At 48.0% G+C, this 14,378-nt stretch overlaps 1 protein-coding gene across 1 annotated transcript; it reads left to right on the top strand.

Moving 5' to 3' along the window:
- Nucleotides 1–2,086: 2,086 nt before the first annotated feature.
- Nucleotides 2,087–13,861, top strand: LOC147738085 (uncharacterized). Its single transcript, XM_086952121.1, has 2 exons — nt 2,087–2,337; nt 10,608–13,861. The coding sequence occupies exon 2, from the start codon at nt 11,439–11,441 to the stop codon at nt 13,272–13,274; it is 1,836 nt and encodes a 611-aa protein (XP_086808247.1). The 5' UTR covers nt 2,087–2,337; nt 10,608–11,438; the 3' UTR covers nt 13,275–13,861.
- The last annotated feature ends 517 nt before the right edge of the window (nt 13,862–14,378 follow it).

The following is a 14,378-nucleotide window of genomic DNA, read 5'->3' as shown; positions in this document are numbered from 1 at the left end:
GTACCTCATAGTTCCACTATGATGCCCCTTTCACAGGAGTGGTAACATTGATGATAGAGTGCCTCATAGTTCCACAATGATGCCCCTCTCACAGGAGTGGTAACATTGATGATAGAGTGCCTCATAGTTCCACTATGATGCCCCTTTCACAGGAGTGGTAACATTGATGATAGAGTGCTCATAGTTCCACTATGATGCCCCTTTCACAGGAGTGGTAACATTGATGATAGAGTGCCTCATAGTTCCACTATGATGCCCATCTCACAGGAGTGGTAACATTGATGATAGAGTGCCTCATAGTTCCACTATGATGCCCCTCTCACAGGAGTGGTAACATTGATGATAGAGTGCCTCATAGTTCCACTATGATGCCCCTCTCACAGGAGTGGTAACATTGATGATAGAGTGCCTCATAGTTCCACTATGATGCCCCTCTCACAGGAGTGGTAACATTGATGATAGAGTGCCTCATAGTTCCACTATGATGCCCCTTTCACAGGAGTGGTAACATTGATGATAGAGTGCCTCATAGTTTCACAATGATGCCCCTCTCACAGGAGTGGTAACATTGATGATAGAGTGCCTCATAGTTCCACTATGATGCCCCTCTCACAGGAGTGGTAACATCTATGATAGAGTACCTCATAGTTCCACTATGATGCCCCTCACACAGGAGTGGTAACATTGATGATAGAGTGCTCATAGTTCCACTATGATGCCCCTCACACAGGAGTGGTAACATTGATGATAGAGTGCCTCATAGTTCCACAATGATGCCCCTCCCACATGAGTGGTAACACATGAGTGGAAGCAGACATTTATATGATACCAAATACATATGTTTTCCGGCCTATAGTCTTCTTTGAACTACTAAAGAAAGACACCAGCAGAAATCCACAGCAGAAATCCTCAGAGTAGTCGCACGCTCCATTCTGTGTGTCAGTCAGCTGCAACGTGCAGAGCGAACGCAAGGCTTCCGAGAAATGACATGCCAGCTTCCAGCTTTTAGCTTGCTATTGCCAAACCTCATATCTTTCAGTAAAAGATGTCGACATGACATGACCTGCCCTTGCTGGTCAAATACGTGCAGAACCCACGTACACTAGAAACGCCGATTTCACCTTTATGGAAAAACCCTATTCTGCTCTTGTAGATGACACGTGGGTAATGTAGGCACACTTTCGAGCCTTAAAAGGGTATCACACCATATGTGCACTTCACTGATTGGTCTAGAAGGTCATAGCCTGATCCAGATTACGTATGCTATGATGCCCATCCTGTGGGGGCATATACCTATAAAATGTCTCTGCACTGTTATACCAATTTGGCACTCAGTGAGCTTTTGCTGAGGTCTCCGTGTGCACGTATCTTGCATTGTGATTACTTTCTAATTGGGTTCCCAATAAATCTTGCATACTCAAACATGCTGAGAGCGAATTGTTTATTGAACTGTTGTCATTGATCTTTTATTCTTGCAGTTAATCATCAAGGCTTCTACATTTGGTGGAGAATGCTGCGGGCCCAATACAGCTGACTGGCTATACCGACGGAGCGGACACTGGATCGGACCCTTTTGGCACCCTTCTAAGGGCGGGATTTGAGGTGATAACGTTCTGTTTGTTTATCTCTCCCCGGCCTGGTTGGTTGCTGGAGGGGGTCGGATCCTGTGGATGATCCCTGTGTGGCCTCTCTGCTGTCTTTGGTCTTGTCCTGCTCTTTTTTCGCTCTCTGCACGCTTGTGTTGTGTTTCTGACTCTGCTGACTCTTCTTACTCTTGGCTCTCTATGTCTGACGAGGTGTGCCTGTGTCCTGGGGATATTTACAAGGCTTGTTCAGACTCCATGTTTTTCGTGGTTCCTTTTCTGATCACCTTCTTCAGTCTGCTGTTTCTGGCTCTGATGGTTCACATGTGTTTTTGTCACCACACGACCCGGGAGGTAGCTCCCGTCTAGCTCTCTTTTCCTTTCCTCCAGCCCTCGGCGCTGTTGACCTTTCTGACGTTCTGTGCCACGGGCGTGTGTTCACCTCTGTCATTGCTGCCTGAAGTCCACTGCCATTTCTCACATACATTTTTTTTATCTTATAGGGTCTGACCTTGGTCCCCTGCGTTTCCTGGCTGGCTGGTGACGGCAAGCTTCTGCAGGATTCCTGGCCAGCAGTAACTCTTTGGTGACTTCGTGTCAGTGGGCCCTTGGCCAGCCATTGAGGGAGAAGGTCTGCAACCCCTACCCCCGCCGCAGAGAGTCACCGGCAGCTGGGATGCGGGATACCATCGACAGACCATTCCCAGCGGGTGCAGTGGACGTCGGTAGGCTCTAACAGACTGGACGAAGCCCGGTGAGTACACTTGGGAGGGGACTTTAACTCTCCGGTATTGGGTTGTAGCAGTTGGCCCCTCATTGTGAGCTGTGGCAGTTTGTGCTCCCCTGTGGGTGGTAGCAGGTAGCTCACCGTTTTAGGACGTGGCAGTTTCGCTCCCCAGATTGGCACATAGTATTTGTGCCTGTTGAGTATCGCGATACGAGTGGCCAGGTTGGCTACTAGATTTAGTTTATTCTGTGTATCTGATAGATTGTGATTTTATTTGTTCTCATGAGCTCTGGCCTGGGTCCAGCACCATCGCCCACGCGCAGCTGGCCTAATATTTTGGCATTTATGAGGAACGCCCCGGGCGCTTCTGGCTCTTTGGCTAACGCCAGTCGCCCTGCCTGGGTTCCGCCTCCACCCTCCCCCTGGAGACGTCCACCTAGGGGCCAGAGTGGTTCTAGGTTCGTGCCAAGGGGATATACTCGGCACGAGGAGGGGGGTGTGACGCCTAGTACAACAGTGTTTCTTTTCTCAATCATTATAGGTTTCATTGCATTTTTTTATTGTGTACTTGTGATGTGCTTGGCCTATGTAGTGGCCAAATATTGCTAGGAAGGAGGAGTATTTTTTTGGCTAGGTTCTAGGTTACCTTTGCCGGCTTATCCATTTAAACCGTATAATAAGAACATTACTGAAGGAGATCTGGTAGAAAACATCCATCTCACACACCCAGTTACCAACGTTGCCAAATAAGTACTCCCGCCCACAATACCCCCTGGCCTCTGGAAGGGACTGGCTGGAAAGACCGATTATAGTGCACCTCCCTAAAAAAAGAAAATTTGATGGTTTTTGATAAAAGTTCTAATATTCCCCTCACTTCTTTGGGACTAAGTACAGCAGACCCACACACATTCTCTGCACAGAAGGGTTTTTCTACAGCGCTGCTGCGTAGGATCCCCGTATTTGTCCTAGATGTTTTTGTGATTGACTGAACAGAGTGAAACAATTCACCACTATCGCTATATTGTTGAATGCCAGCACCCTGTGGCACGGCCGCACACAGGGTCTGTTTTCCTACCTTACCTGCTTCTCAGGCCGTCAAGGCCCAAACAAACAAAATAGGATCTGGCTTCTTTCTCCCTTGTGAAAATGCTTCGGTGAATTGGCATACATGACCTGTTGGGGTGATTGATGTATGGCTTTCTTGTTGCCCTCTTGCAAATACTGTACGGCTGAAATATAAGTGAAGTATTTGTCAACCTATTGTGTTACATGTTACTCTATTGACGTCCACCCGCAACCCATTTGTCTGGTATACTTGAACAGTTATTTGTAAAGCGTTTAGGACTAGCTGCTACACACGACTCAACCATGGGAAACCTCAATAGTAAAAAGAATTTAAATACGACTCAGCCAGCCCCACCCAAAAACTCACCTGCATATAATGTAGCTATAAAAAAAGGCTTAAGCTCAATAATGTACACACATAAGTGGCATGATCTGACATCTAAAAACAAGGATCTCCAATTCCCATGTAATGGCACATATTACATGGCCAAACTGTCATACTTGCGCCAAATGTTAAATATAAAAGGAAAGAAGATTAGAAGTTTAGAATGGGAGGCGTACCATAATTGGGACTCCGTGTTAAGCGATATGCGTTCAACAAGCGCAGTAAAATCTAAAGTCCACAGCGAACTTATGGAAATTAAAAAAAATATATTACAGGCAAAATTGGAGGGGAGATGGAGAAAAGAGCAATTAGATACAATAGGCGCATTCCCATGTGTACAAGTTAAAGAAGAAGAGGCAGAAGACCAAGTCTTAGAAGATATTCTCTTGGGATGCCTGGGTGGTGATTCACCGCAGCTGGTACCTGAGCCAGAACACACTGAGCTAACTCCCGGGGAACGAGACGCAGCCATAACCTTTGTACGCAGAGCATTGAAAGATAAGGTTGCGAAACCAGAATTGGAATCTATCCAAGACCTGGCTACGCTGAAATTGATGAGAAAGATAGCTGTCAAAGCCGCTTCAGATTACAACGAGAAGAAAAACAGCGTTCTCAAACAATGTATTAAAAAACAGATTAAAATACCTAAGCTAATAGACAGTCCGTGGCAGCAATTATTTGAGGATGGATCACAGGATGACTCACTCAGCAAACAACAATGGCACTCGCTAATATGGGATGCATTTACATATGTCCATCACACAGAACACGACATTTCCACACTAGAGCAGTGTTTGACAGAAACAGAGCCAGCTCCAGAGAACAAAAGAAGAGGCAGTTTTGGGGGAACGGTGGGAGGGGCTTCAGCATCAAATCCAAATTCACCAAAACTGATGTTAAAAAGTGATTCTTTAAAGTGTCAGGCGCTACTACAGCAGCTTGTTGAGGGCTCACTAACTGTGGACTCTTTTATAAAAACACAGCATAGGAGATATTTAGAGAAAACACTGTCCTTAGCACGCGCAGAGTTAATGAACAAAGCACCCCAGGCCCACTCAGCATATGCAAAGCAAGCTGACGCCCAGACGACCACAGGTAGTCGTGCCCAACTTCCAGAAAAATATGATTGGGAGGTAGGGAAGTTCGGATTCACAGACCCAGATTTAGTAACATGGGAGGAGTCTAAGTTGCAGGACACACTTGAATATGCTATAGATAAATTACAGCAATGGAAGCAGCTAATTCACACATGTGCAGTAATTGACGTAGCCCACTCCCTGGCCCACTCCATCGCCGCAGCCAACACAACAGGCAATTCTACGACAACAGAGGCCCAATCACTTATCATGCCCCTACGAGAGATACCTCCACCACCTGGCAGCGCGCCAAATGATGTAGCATATGTTTATGTCCCATGGTCAAGGCAAGATATTAGCGCCTTCAGCAGAGATGTTGGACAGGCCACGTGAAGAGCTCGCTCCCTCCCCGCACGACAAGGTCCGATGCCGGCCCTCCAGAGGTAACCCCCAGCAACCACCCGCTCCCCGTCTCACACGGGACCTCGGCCCACGAACATCCCTGCCTCACGGGCCTGCATCACTACCGGCCCACATGCCGGCCTGGACGCCATCTTGGACATTGCACCACGAGGCCGCGTGGCCTCCGATCGACCCTAACCCTGGGCCTGGCCAGGCCCCGACATCCCGGCACCACCATCCACCCAGGAGGTGAGCGGCCCACTTGGCAGGTCAATGGGAGAAAGAAGTGTCGATGGCTCTCCCCCGCCAGGTGCCGATCGCCCCCAGCCTCCCCGGGCGCTGGCTCCACCCCCCTGCTGGGTGTCTGGACTCCCTCATCCCGGACCTCCCGACCTCCAAGTGCGAGGGTCCGGACATCAAAGGGCGCCAGACCTATATCTGGGGCAGCGCCAGAGCAGGAAGGCAGTTGTATCCTGGAGTCAAGAGACACTGTGACGAACTCATCCTTGACGGACTACTGGCGCTGCCGTAGCCCTGCCTTGCGAACTCTCATCTTGCCTGCTGGCGCTGCCGCAACATTCTACATCCACTATCTTCATAGGAACCAGCTGGCGCTGCCGCGGACCGTTGTCCTACCATCTTCATCGGAACCAGCTGGCGCTGCCGCGGACCGTTGTCCTACCATCTTCACCGGGACCTGCTGGCGCTGCCGCGGTCAGTCCATCTAGAACGCCGAGCTCGAGGATTGTGAGCTACCCATCTGATCATCGCATCTACCAGAATTGGTAATAAGACTGTCCCGCTACCCCTATCCCATTCAAGAGACTCGAACCGAGGGGACCCCTGAGTCCAGACCTCCTTGTACCATCTTAACGTACTTAAAGAATTGCTGATAAAGAACCTTGAAACCTATCTTGGTGTGGTGTACCTCTGTGGGGGGGAAGTTACTCGTCTGTACGATCGCTGGAGACGGTTCTCCCTGGAGACCTCTCCTCTTGTCCCTGGGCCGACCCTCACGGTCCGTCTAACAAGAGACTTCCCCCGTTTAAGAGAGGAGCCCAGGAGATGGTACGAAGAGCTTAGCAGAATGACATCATTAGGAGGTTTACTGTGGCGCGACCTCGACACGCTCTTTAACATCATCATCCCAAAAGATCTGTGGGAGGATTGTAAAAGAGCGATTGAGTGGCCAGAGGTTGAACCAAAGCGGGGGAACGGAGGGACACCAGGCCCAGAAGTAGAGGAGTTATACAAAAAAGTAGTGGGACATTTGAAGGAGAAGGTGCCTGAAGATAGGGTTGATTGGAGCAAAATTACAAGTACCAAACAGGAAAAGGATGAAAGTGTGAATGCATACTTTGACCGCCTCCTGCAAGTATATAGGCAGAACAGTGGATTGAAAGACCCCATGGGAGATGCAATGCCAGCTCTGGTAACTACATTTGTACAAGGCCTCGCACCACCCATCAGGACACACCTTCAGACTTCTTTCGTCTGTTGGCAGCAGGAGAAAATAGAAAAAGTGCTGTCAGCGGCGAAATATTGCGCAGATTTCCAGGCTAGCGCGCAGGCAATGGAGACAGAAAAACTGAAGAAAGAAAAAGTCAGGTTAATGGTGGCACAGGAACGGTTCTATAGCAATAACAGAGGCAGGGAAAGGAGCAGAGGGGGGGCGAGGCGTAGGAAGACAGCAGACCGGTAGGACACCTTCCTTACCCCGCAGATCAACCTCCCTGCCACCCCAAGGAACAGCATGCTTCTATTGCAAGGATCCTAATCATTGGAAAGCAGATTGTCCAATATTAAAGAAAAGAAGTGAGGACAGTAGGTACAAACAGAACAGCGGGCAACAGGGCAGACATCAGCACGCCAACTACACTCAGCACACAGAGTACAGAGACAACACGCCACATGAAAATGAGTCCCAGCAGCAATGGGCAGGAGGGGAGGGATGGACTCCAGTAACGAATGACTGACCCCCACCCCAACCCCCAGGACCATTCTAGGGATGCCTGAAAGTGGGAAACTGCGTGATAATAGCAGCACCAGCAATATTAGTAGATCAATCCGGACCATATGTAGAGGGAGAGGTATTGGGCAGGGTTGTTCCATTTCTAATTGACACAGGGGCTCAAAGATCAATGCTGAAGGCACTAACAACGCCTGAAGCTCCACTTTCCAGGACTACGATAACCGCAGTAGGCATGACTGGCCAACCTATTACAGAATACCTTACTGAGCCACTACAGTTTGTAGTAGGCACGATAACAGTGCACCACCAATTCATTCTTAGCAGGTTCTGCCCCGTGAATTTGCTGGGGAGAGATCTGTTATGCAAATTACAATGCACCATACACTGCTCACCAACAGGGGTCTTTTTAGAGAGCAAGGCAAATGGTTTAATGGTACAAGCATTCATGACATGCCCCGACCTACAAATACCGCCAGAATTACGACATTGTGTGCCGCCAGAGGTCTGGGCAACAAGTGCCAATGACGTAGGGCGGGTATTGAACTACCCACCGGTACAGATAAAACTGAAGCCAGGGGCAGTTCTCCCAGGAGTGCCACAATACAAGATCTCAAAAGAAGGGGAGGAGGGCATCGCACCAGTGATACAAGACCTCCTGAAGCAAGGAATTTTAAGGGAGATTCAATACAGTCAATGTAACACCCCGATACTTCCTGTGAAAAAAGGATCCAAGGGCCCGGACGGGGCCCCTGTCTATCGATTCACTCAGGACCTCCGAGAATTGAACAAAATAGTCTTGCCATCTTTCCCAGTGGTCCCGAACCCAGCGACAATATTATCTAATATACCTGTGTGGGCTACGACTTTCACTGTGATGGATCTTAGCTCCGCCTTCTTCACAATCCCCTTGCACCCTGACAGCCAACACTTCTTCTCCTTCAGTTTCCGACAAAAAAGATTTTGTTGGACACGGCTGGTTCAGGGCTATACAGAGTCACCATCCATTTTCACACATGCCTTAAAAACAGATTTAGACTCCCTGGTACTAAAGGAGGGGTCCACACTTATCCAGTACATTGACGATTTGCTATTGGCCTCACCTTCAAAGGAGGCTTGTGTAAAGGACACCATCGCTGTCCTATGCCACTTAGCATTAAAGAGATACAAAGTCTCCCCAAAGAAGTTACAGTTTTGCCTCACCTCTGTGAAATACTTAGGCCATAAGCTAACAGAAGGAACAAGAAAACTGTTGCCAGACAGAATCTCGACAATAACACATTTTCCCAGACCCCGCACTCAGAAGGAAGTTAGAGCTTTCTTAGGAGTTGCAGGATACTGTCGCTATTGGATACCAAACTTCTCTCTCATTGCAAAACCTCTTCAGGCACTGACACACAAGGGCATACCTGACACTGTACCCTGGTCACAAGAATGCGAGGCAGCCTTCAATGCGCTAAAAAGGGAATTAGAAGGAGCACCAGCATTAGGCATACCAGACTATGGGAAAGACTTTCATTTGTTCTGCCACGAGAAGGGGGGGTGCTCGACGGGGGTCTTGGCTCAGAAACATGGAGCTTTCTACCGCCCCGTGGCATACTATTCTGCCACACTAGACCCAGTGGCTGCAGGGCTCCCACCGTGTCTGAAAGCAGTAGCTGCTGCAGCACTCGCCTTGGAACAATCAGACAACTTAGTGCTAGGACACACACTAGTGCTGCACGTGCCCCACGCCGTGGACACACTTCTGACATCCACTAAGACACAGCACCTCACAAATGCACGCCTCACCAGGTATGAGTTGGTACTCCTGACACCACACATTATCATCAAGAGGTGTACCACTTTGAACCCTGCATGCTTGCTACCCACGCAGCATGAGCTGGAGGATTTTGATTCAGATGATTCCTTTCATGATTGCGCATTGGCAATAGACAGGAACACTAAGATACGACCAGACCTTAAAGACACACCGCTCCCAGATGCTCAAGGGGATCTATTTGTAGATGGGTCATGTTTAAGGGATGACACAGGAGTACTACAAGCATCCTATGCGGTGGGCACAGCAACTAAATTGTTGGAAGGGGGGAGACTGACAGCAGCAAAAAGTGCACAAGCAGCCGAACTTGTGGCACTCACCAGAGCATGTGCATGGGCTGAAGGGAAGAAAGTAAATATATACACAGACAGTCAGTACGCCTTTGGGGTGGTCCACGACTTTGGCCAGTTATGGTCAATGAGGGGGTTCCTTACATCAGCAGGCCAGCAAATACAGCATGCACAATTGATTTGTGACCTCCTCCAAGCACTGCTTTTACCTTGCAAGGTGGACATAATAAAATGTGCTGCCCACACTTCATCAAAAGACCCCATCTCCAGAGGCAATGCCTTCATTGACCAAGAAGCAAAGAGAATAGCGCTTACAGGCTGCGAGCGAGCTATGGTACAACTGGTAGGCAACAAGACAGACACAGAAGAGGGTAAGGGTTCACTGCATTTTGATCCAATACGTATTCAGAGGGAGGCAGCTGACAGTGAAAGAGAGGAGTGAAACCAACAGGGATGCAAACAAACTGAAGAGGGGCTATGGGTAGGACCTAATGGCAGGATATGCTTGCCTTCAACCATGCTCCCTTCAATGAGTAGGTTGTTCCATGGACCCTCACACGTGGGGCGGGATGGCATGGTCAGGTTATTCTCCCAGTGTTGGTACAACACGAAATTCCGCCAGACAGCAGAGAGGCTGTGCAAGCAGTGTGCTGTCTGTGCGCAGTACAACACTGGAAAAGGTATCCCAACTGCACCTGGCCACTTTCCACCCCCCCATGGACCATTTGAAAGCCTTCAGCTTGATTTTATAGACATGCCCCCCACCCAGTCATATAGGTTCGTTTTGGTAATTGTTTGTATGTTTAGCAAATGGGTATAGGCCTATCCCACCAAAAATTGTGATGCCCAGAGCGTGGCAAAGTGTTTACTTAAAGAGCTATTACCCAGATTCGGGGTACCTTCCGTCCTGGCATCCGACAATGGTCCTGCATTCATTTCCAATGTCATAAAGGGGCTGTGCAAGGGACTGGCCATAAAACAAAGGCTACACTGCGCCTATCACCCGCCGACGGCAGGGGCTGTCGAGCGCAGAAATGGAATTTTGAAAAATAAAATTGCAAAGATCTGTGCGTCAACTGACCTTTCGTGGGTAGACGCACTGCCTCTCGCACTTTTAGCAATGAGATGTACGCCAGACAGAATAACAAAGTTAAGCCCCCATGAGATCATATTTGGCCGACCCATGCAAATACCAGGGCATATGTCAACAGCCCCCCTGTCAGTAATGGACGACTTATTGCTATGTTACTGTAAAGAGTTAACACATGTCTTACGTTACCTCCACTGCCAGGTGCTGACGTCCCTTCCAGATGCAGTGACACCGCCACCCCATGACCTAAAGGCTGGTGATTGGATTTGGATCAAAGCCCACACACGGAGGAACTGCTTGCAGCCGAGATGGAAGGGGCCAAGGCAGGTCATCCTCACGACGGCCACAGCTGTGAAGTGTGAAGGCGTAGCGTCGTGGATTCATGCATCACACACGAAGAAAGTAACGGACGAAGAAAAGACGCAACCGATTCAGCTGGCAGCCGCCGAGCCCAACAAGGGATACAACCTTCGCTCCCACAGCAAACAGAAACATGACCAAGGAAGTTAATGATCAACGGACTGCTGGCTAAATGCAATGCTCCTGACAAATAGACTTCGATCTGTGTCAATACAAGCCTGCGGACAACGGTCCAGGATACAATTAACTATTTTATGTCCGGGAAAAGACATAACTGCAACTCTGACCCTCCTGGTGCCGAGGCCTCTATTGCTCAGTGAGCTAATACGTTTGATTTTCAATGATATTTCCTTTCCGGCGAACCAAGAGCAAATTCCTGAGCAAGAGTTAACAGACCTGCAATTTGACATTCTCAATAGTTCTATTTTTGCGATACAGAGTTCTGGTTCTAGCATTATTCAAAACCTTGAACACCATCCATTGTGCCGCTTTTGCAACAGAAATCACTGGTGATAGACCTGTTTGAGACATTGAAAACTGAGAGAAGAGCAGTGGGTAAATGCTTGACTCTAAGGGAAGGCCAGCATAGCGCCAAGTGGACCAAGAATTAATTTAGGGCCTATTCACAAGAAGATTGCATAGCTTAGGAAAGGGAGAGATTTGTACAGAGTCATGCAGTCCACTCAGAGACATACATGTAATTGGAGAGCAGTGATTCTTGCAATATTGTTACCAGTTCCCGCGGTAATAGTGACGGCAATTATAATAGCATATTCTGCTGAGCTTGAAATACCACACCTCAATGGAAGGGTGGGCGATGGTAGTGATGGAACTGAGCCAACAAAAATACCAAGAGACTATGAACAAAATATAACAATGAACATTACTGGTGTGGGGGTGGATGTGAATAAAGGGGACCAAGAAGGATTGTGGGATACCTACGAAGGGAACCAATATGTGGAAATGTTGAAACTGTATGTGACAATTTTGAATATATCTGACTGCTATGTTTGCACACACCTGCCCACAGACACCACACATAGTTTAAAGTACAACGTCCTGCCATTATCCAAATATGTAGGCTGTGTCCTCTTGCGAGACATGTTCCAAAGTCAACACGGCATGTTTGCGTCAGTATCGATAGGTACACCTTCATCTGAAATACTGACTGTTGATCCCAGCGGCAGCCATGGCTATAGCTATAGCAGGAAGACAACAGACCCCCCTCCCAGACCTAAGAGGATCCCTTGTATGAATATGCAGCCAACTAAGGGAGACTTAGAGAAGCTAAAGGGATTTGACAGGGCATCCAGAAACAAGGAATGGAAGGGCAGAGCAGGTTGGGATGACATAGAAACAGGCCACTTGAAAATACCAAGGTTCAGGGTAGGGGAAGTTCCAGCCTCCTCCTGCATCCTCAAGGAAGAAGTAGTAACACCCAAGAGAGTGCCGGTTCTTCCAAAGGGGGCTACCAGAACATGCACCCTTTCAGAACTGCTGTCCAAAGACAATTGGAAGGAGTGCATCTCATTTGGATGTACCTTCGAGGAGGTCGCTCAAGGAGAGCAGGGCCTATTTGATTGCGAGGACAGGATAAACAGGATAAAAGGCATACCACCCATAAAGGCAGTTCCCCAGATTTACATGGGAATGAGCAGCTGTAACCACACAACCAGACTAACTCGAGTTAGGAGTCGTGACGAGCCGTCACCAGGTCTGGTAGGTTACAAAGGCCTTTTCTTTGTTTGTGGTCCATGGGCATACTTCTACCTGCCCCCAGGATGGTATGGAAGTTGCTACTTAGCCTCCATCATCCCAAAAATGACCCACTTCACAAAATTAGTGCCAGCAGAAAAACCAAAGATGACACTGGCGAGGGCCAAGAGAACGGCCGCTTGGGTAGACCACGTGTTAACAGGTGTTGGGGCAATGGTTCCAATACTAGGCAATGTCTATACTTCAGAAAGGATACACCAGTTGTCCAGGATGATTGAAGATCTAGTGGACTCTACCACTGACGCCTTAGGAAACATAACAGAAGAGCTCACCTCCATGAGGGCTGTCGTAATTCAAAACCGGATTGCTCTCGATATGATTCTGGCCAAGGAGGGAGGAGTCTGTTCCGTCCTCCATGAGGCATCTTCCCAAGCATCTTCCCTGGCTCAGAGCCAATGCTGTGTATTTATTCCGGATAACAGTGGGAATATAATAAAAGCCATTAAAAAAATTAAAGATATAAGAGATGAAGCCCACGGGATACACACAGGTAGTCTATGGGAAGAGGTGATGAAGTGGTTCACAGGCTGGGGCTCATGGATACTTGAGGCAGTTATAATAGTGGTAGCAGCTCTTTTGATACTGTGCCTTCTGATAAGAATATGCCCATCTTGTTGTGCAGCGATTTTTAGGTCCTGCGCCAACTGCATATTCAGGAAAGGTGGTTCACAACACCACACTCACAATGATGAGGATGAGGAACAGGAGATGATAAGGATGAATGACTTCTGATTAACATATGATTTAGTATCAGATTTGGGGATGACGAAGCAGACATTTATATGATACCAAATACATATGTTTTCCGGCCTATAGTCTTCTTTGAACTACTAAAGAAAGACACCAGCAGAAATCCACAGCAGAAATCCTCAGAGTAGTCGCACGCTCCGTTCTGTGTGTCAGTCAGCTGCAACGTGCAGAGCGAACGCAAGGCTTCCGAGAAATGACATGCCAGCTTCCAGCTTTTAGCTTGCTATTGCCAAACCTCATATCTTTCAGTAAAAGATGTCGACATGACATGACCTGCCCTTGCTGGTCAAATACGTGCAGAACCCACGTACACTAGAAACGCCGGTTTCACCTTTATGGAAAAACCCAATTCTGCTCTTGTAGATGAGACGTGGGTAATGTAGGCACACTTTCGAGCCTTAAAAGGGTATCACACCATATGTGCACTTCACTGATTGGTCTAGAAGGTCATAGCCTGATCCAGATTACGTATGCTATGATGCCCATCCTGTGGGGGCATATACCTATAAAATGTCTCTGCATTGTGATTACTTTCTAATTGGGTTCCCAATAAATCTTGCATACTCAAACATGCTGAGAGCGAATTGTTTATTGAACTGTTGTCATTGATCTTTTATTCTTGCAGTTAATCATCAAGGCTTCTACAATAGAGTGCCTCATAGTTCCACAATGATGCCCCTTTCACAGGAGTGGTAACATTGATGATAGAGTGCCTCATAGTTCCACAATGATGCCCCTTTCACAGGAGTGGAAACATTGATGATAGAGTGCCTCATAGTTCCACAATGATGCCCCTCTCACAGGAGTGGTAACATTGATGATAGAGTGCCTCATAGTTCCACAATGATGCCCCTCTCACAGGAGTGGTAACATTGATGATAGAGTGCCTCATAGTTCCACTATGATGCCCCTCTCACATGAGTGGTAACATTGATGATAGAGTACCTCATAGGTCCACTATGATGACCTTTCACAGGAGTGGTAACATTGATGATAGAGTGCCACATAGTTCCACTATGATGCCCCTCTCACAGGAGTGGTGACATTGATGATAGAGTGCCTCATAGTTCCAATGATGCCCCTCTC

Source organism: Lissotriton vulgaris, chromosome 1_1, assembly GCF_964263255.1.
Source record: "Lissotriton vulgaris chromosome 1_1, aLisVul1.2, whole genome shotgun sequence".
NCBI lineage: Eukaryota > Metazoa > Chordata > Amphibia > Caudata > Salamandridae > Lissotriton > Lissotriton vulgaris.
Note: the sequence above shows the minus strand (reverse complement) of the source record. Positions and strands in the feature narration are given on the sequence as shown.

Excerpts from the sequence above, each read along its gene's own strand:
- LOC147738085 (XM_086952121.1), top strand. The coding sequence starts at position 11,439 with ATGCAGTCCACTCAGAGACATACATGTAATTGGAGAGCAGTGATTCTT.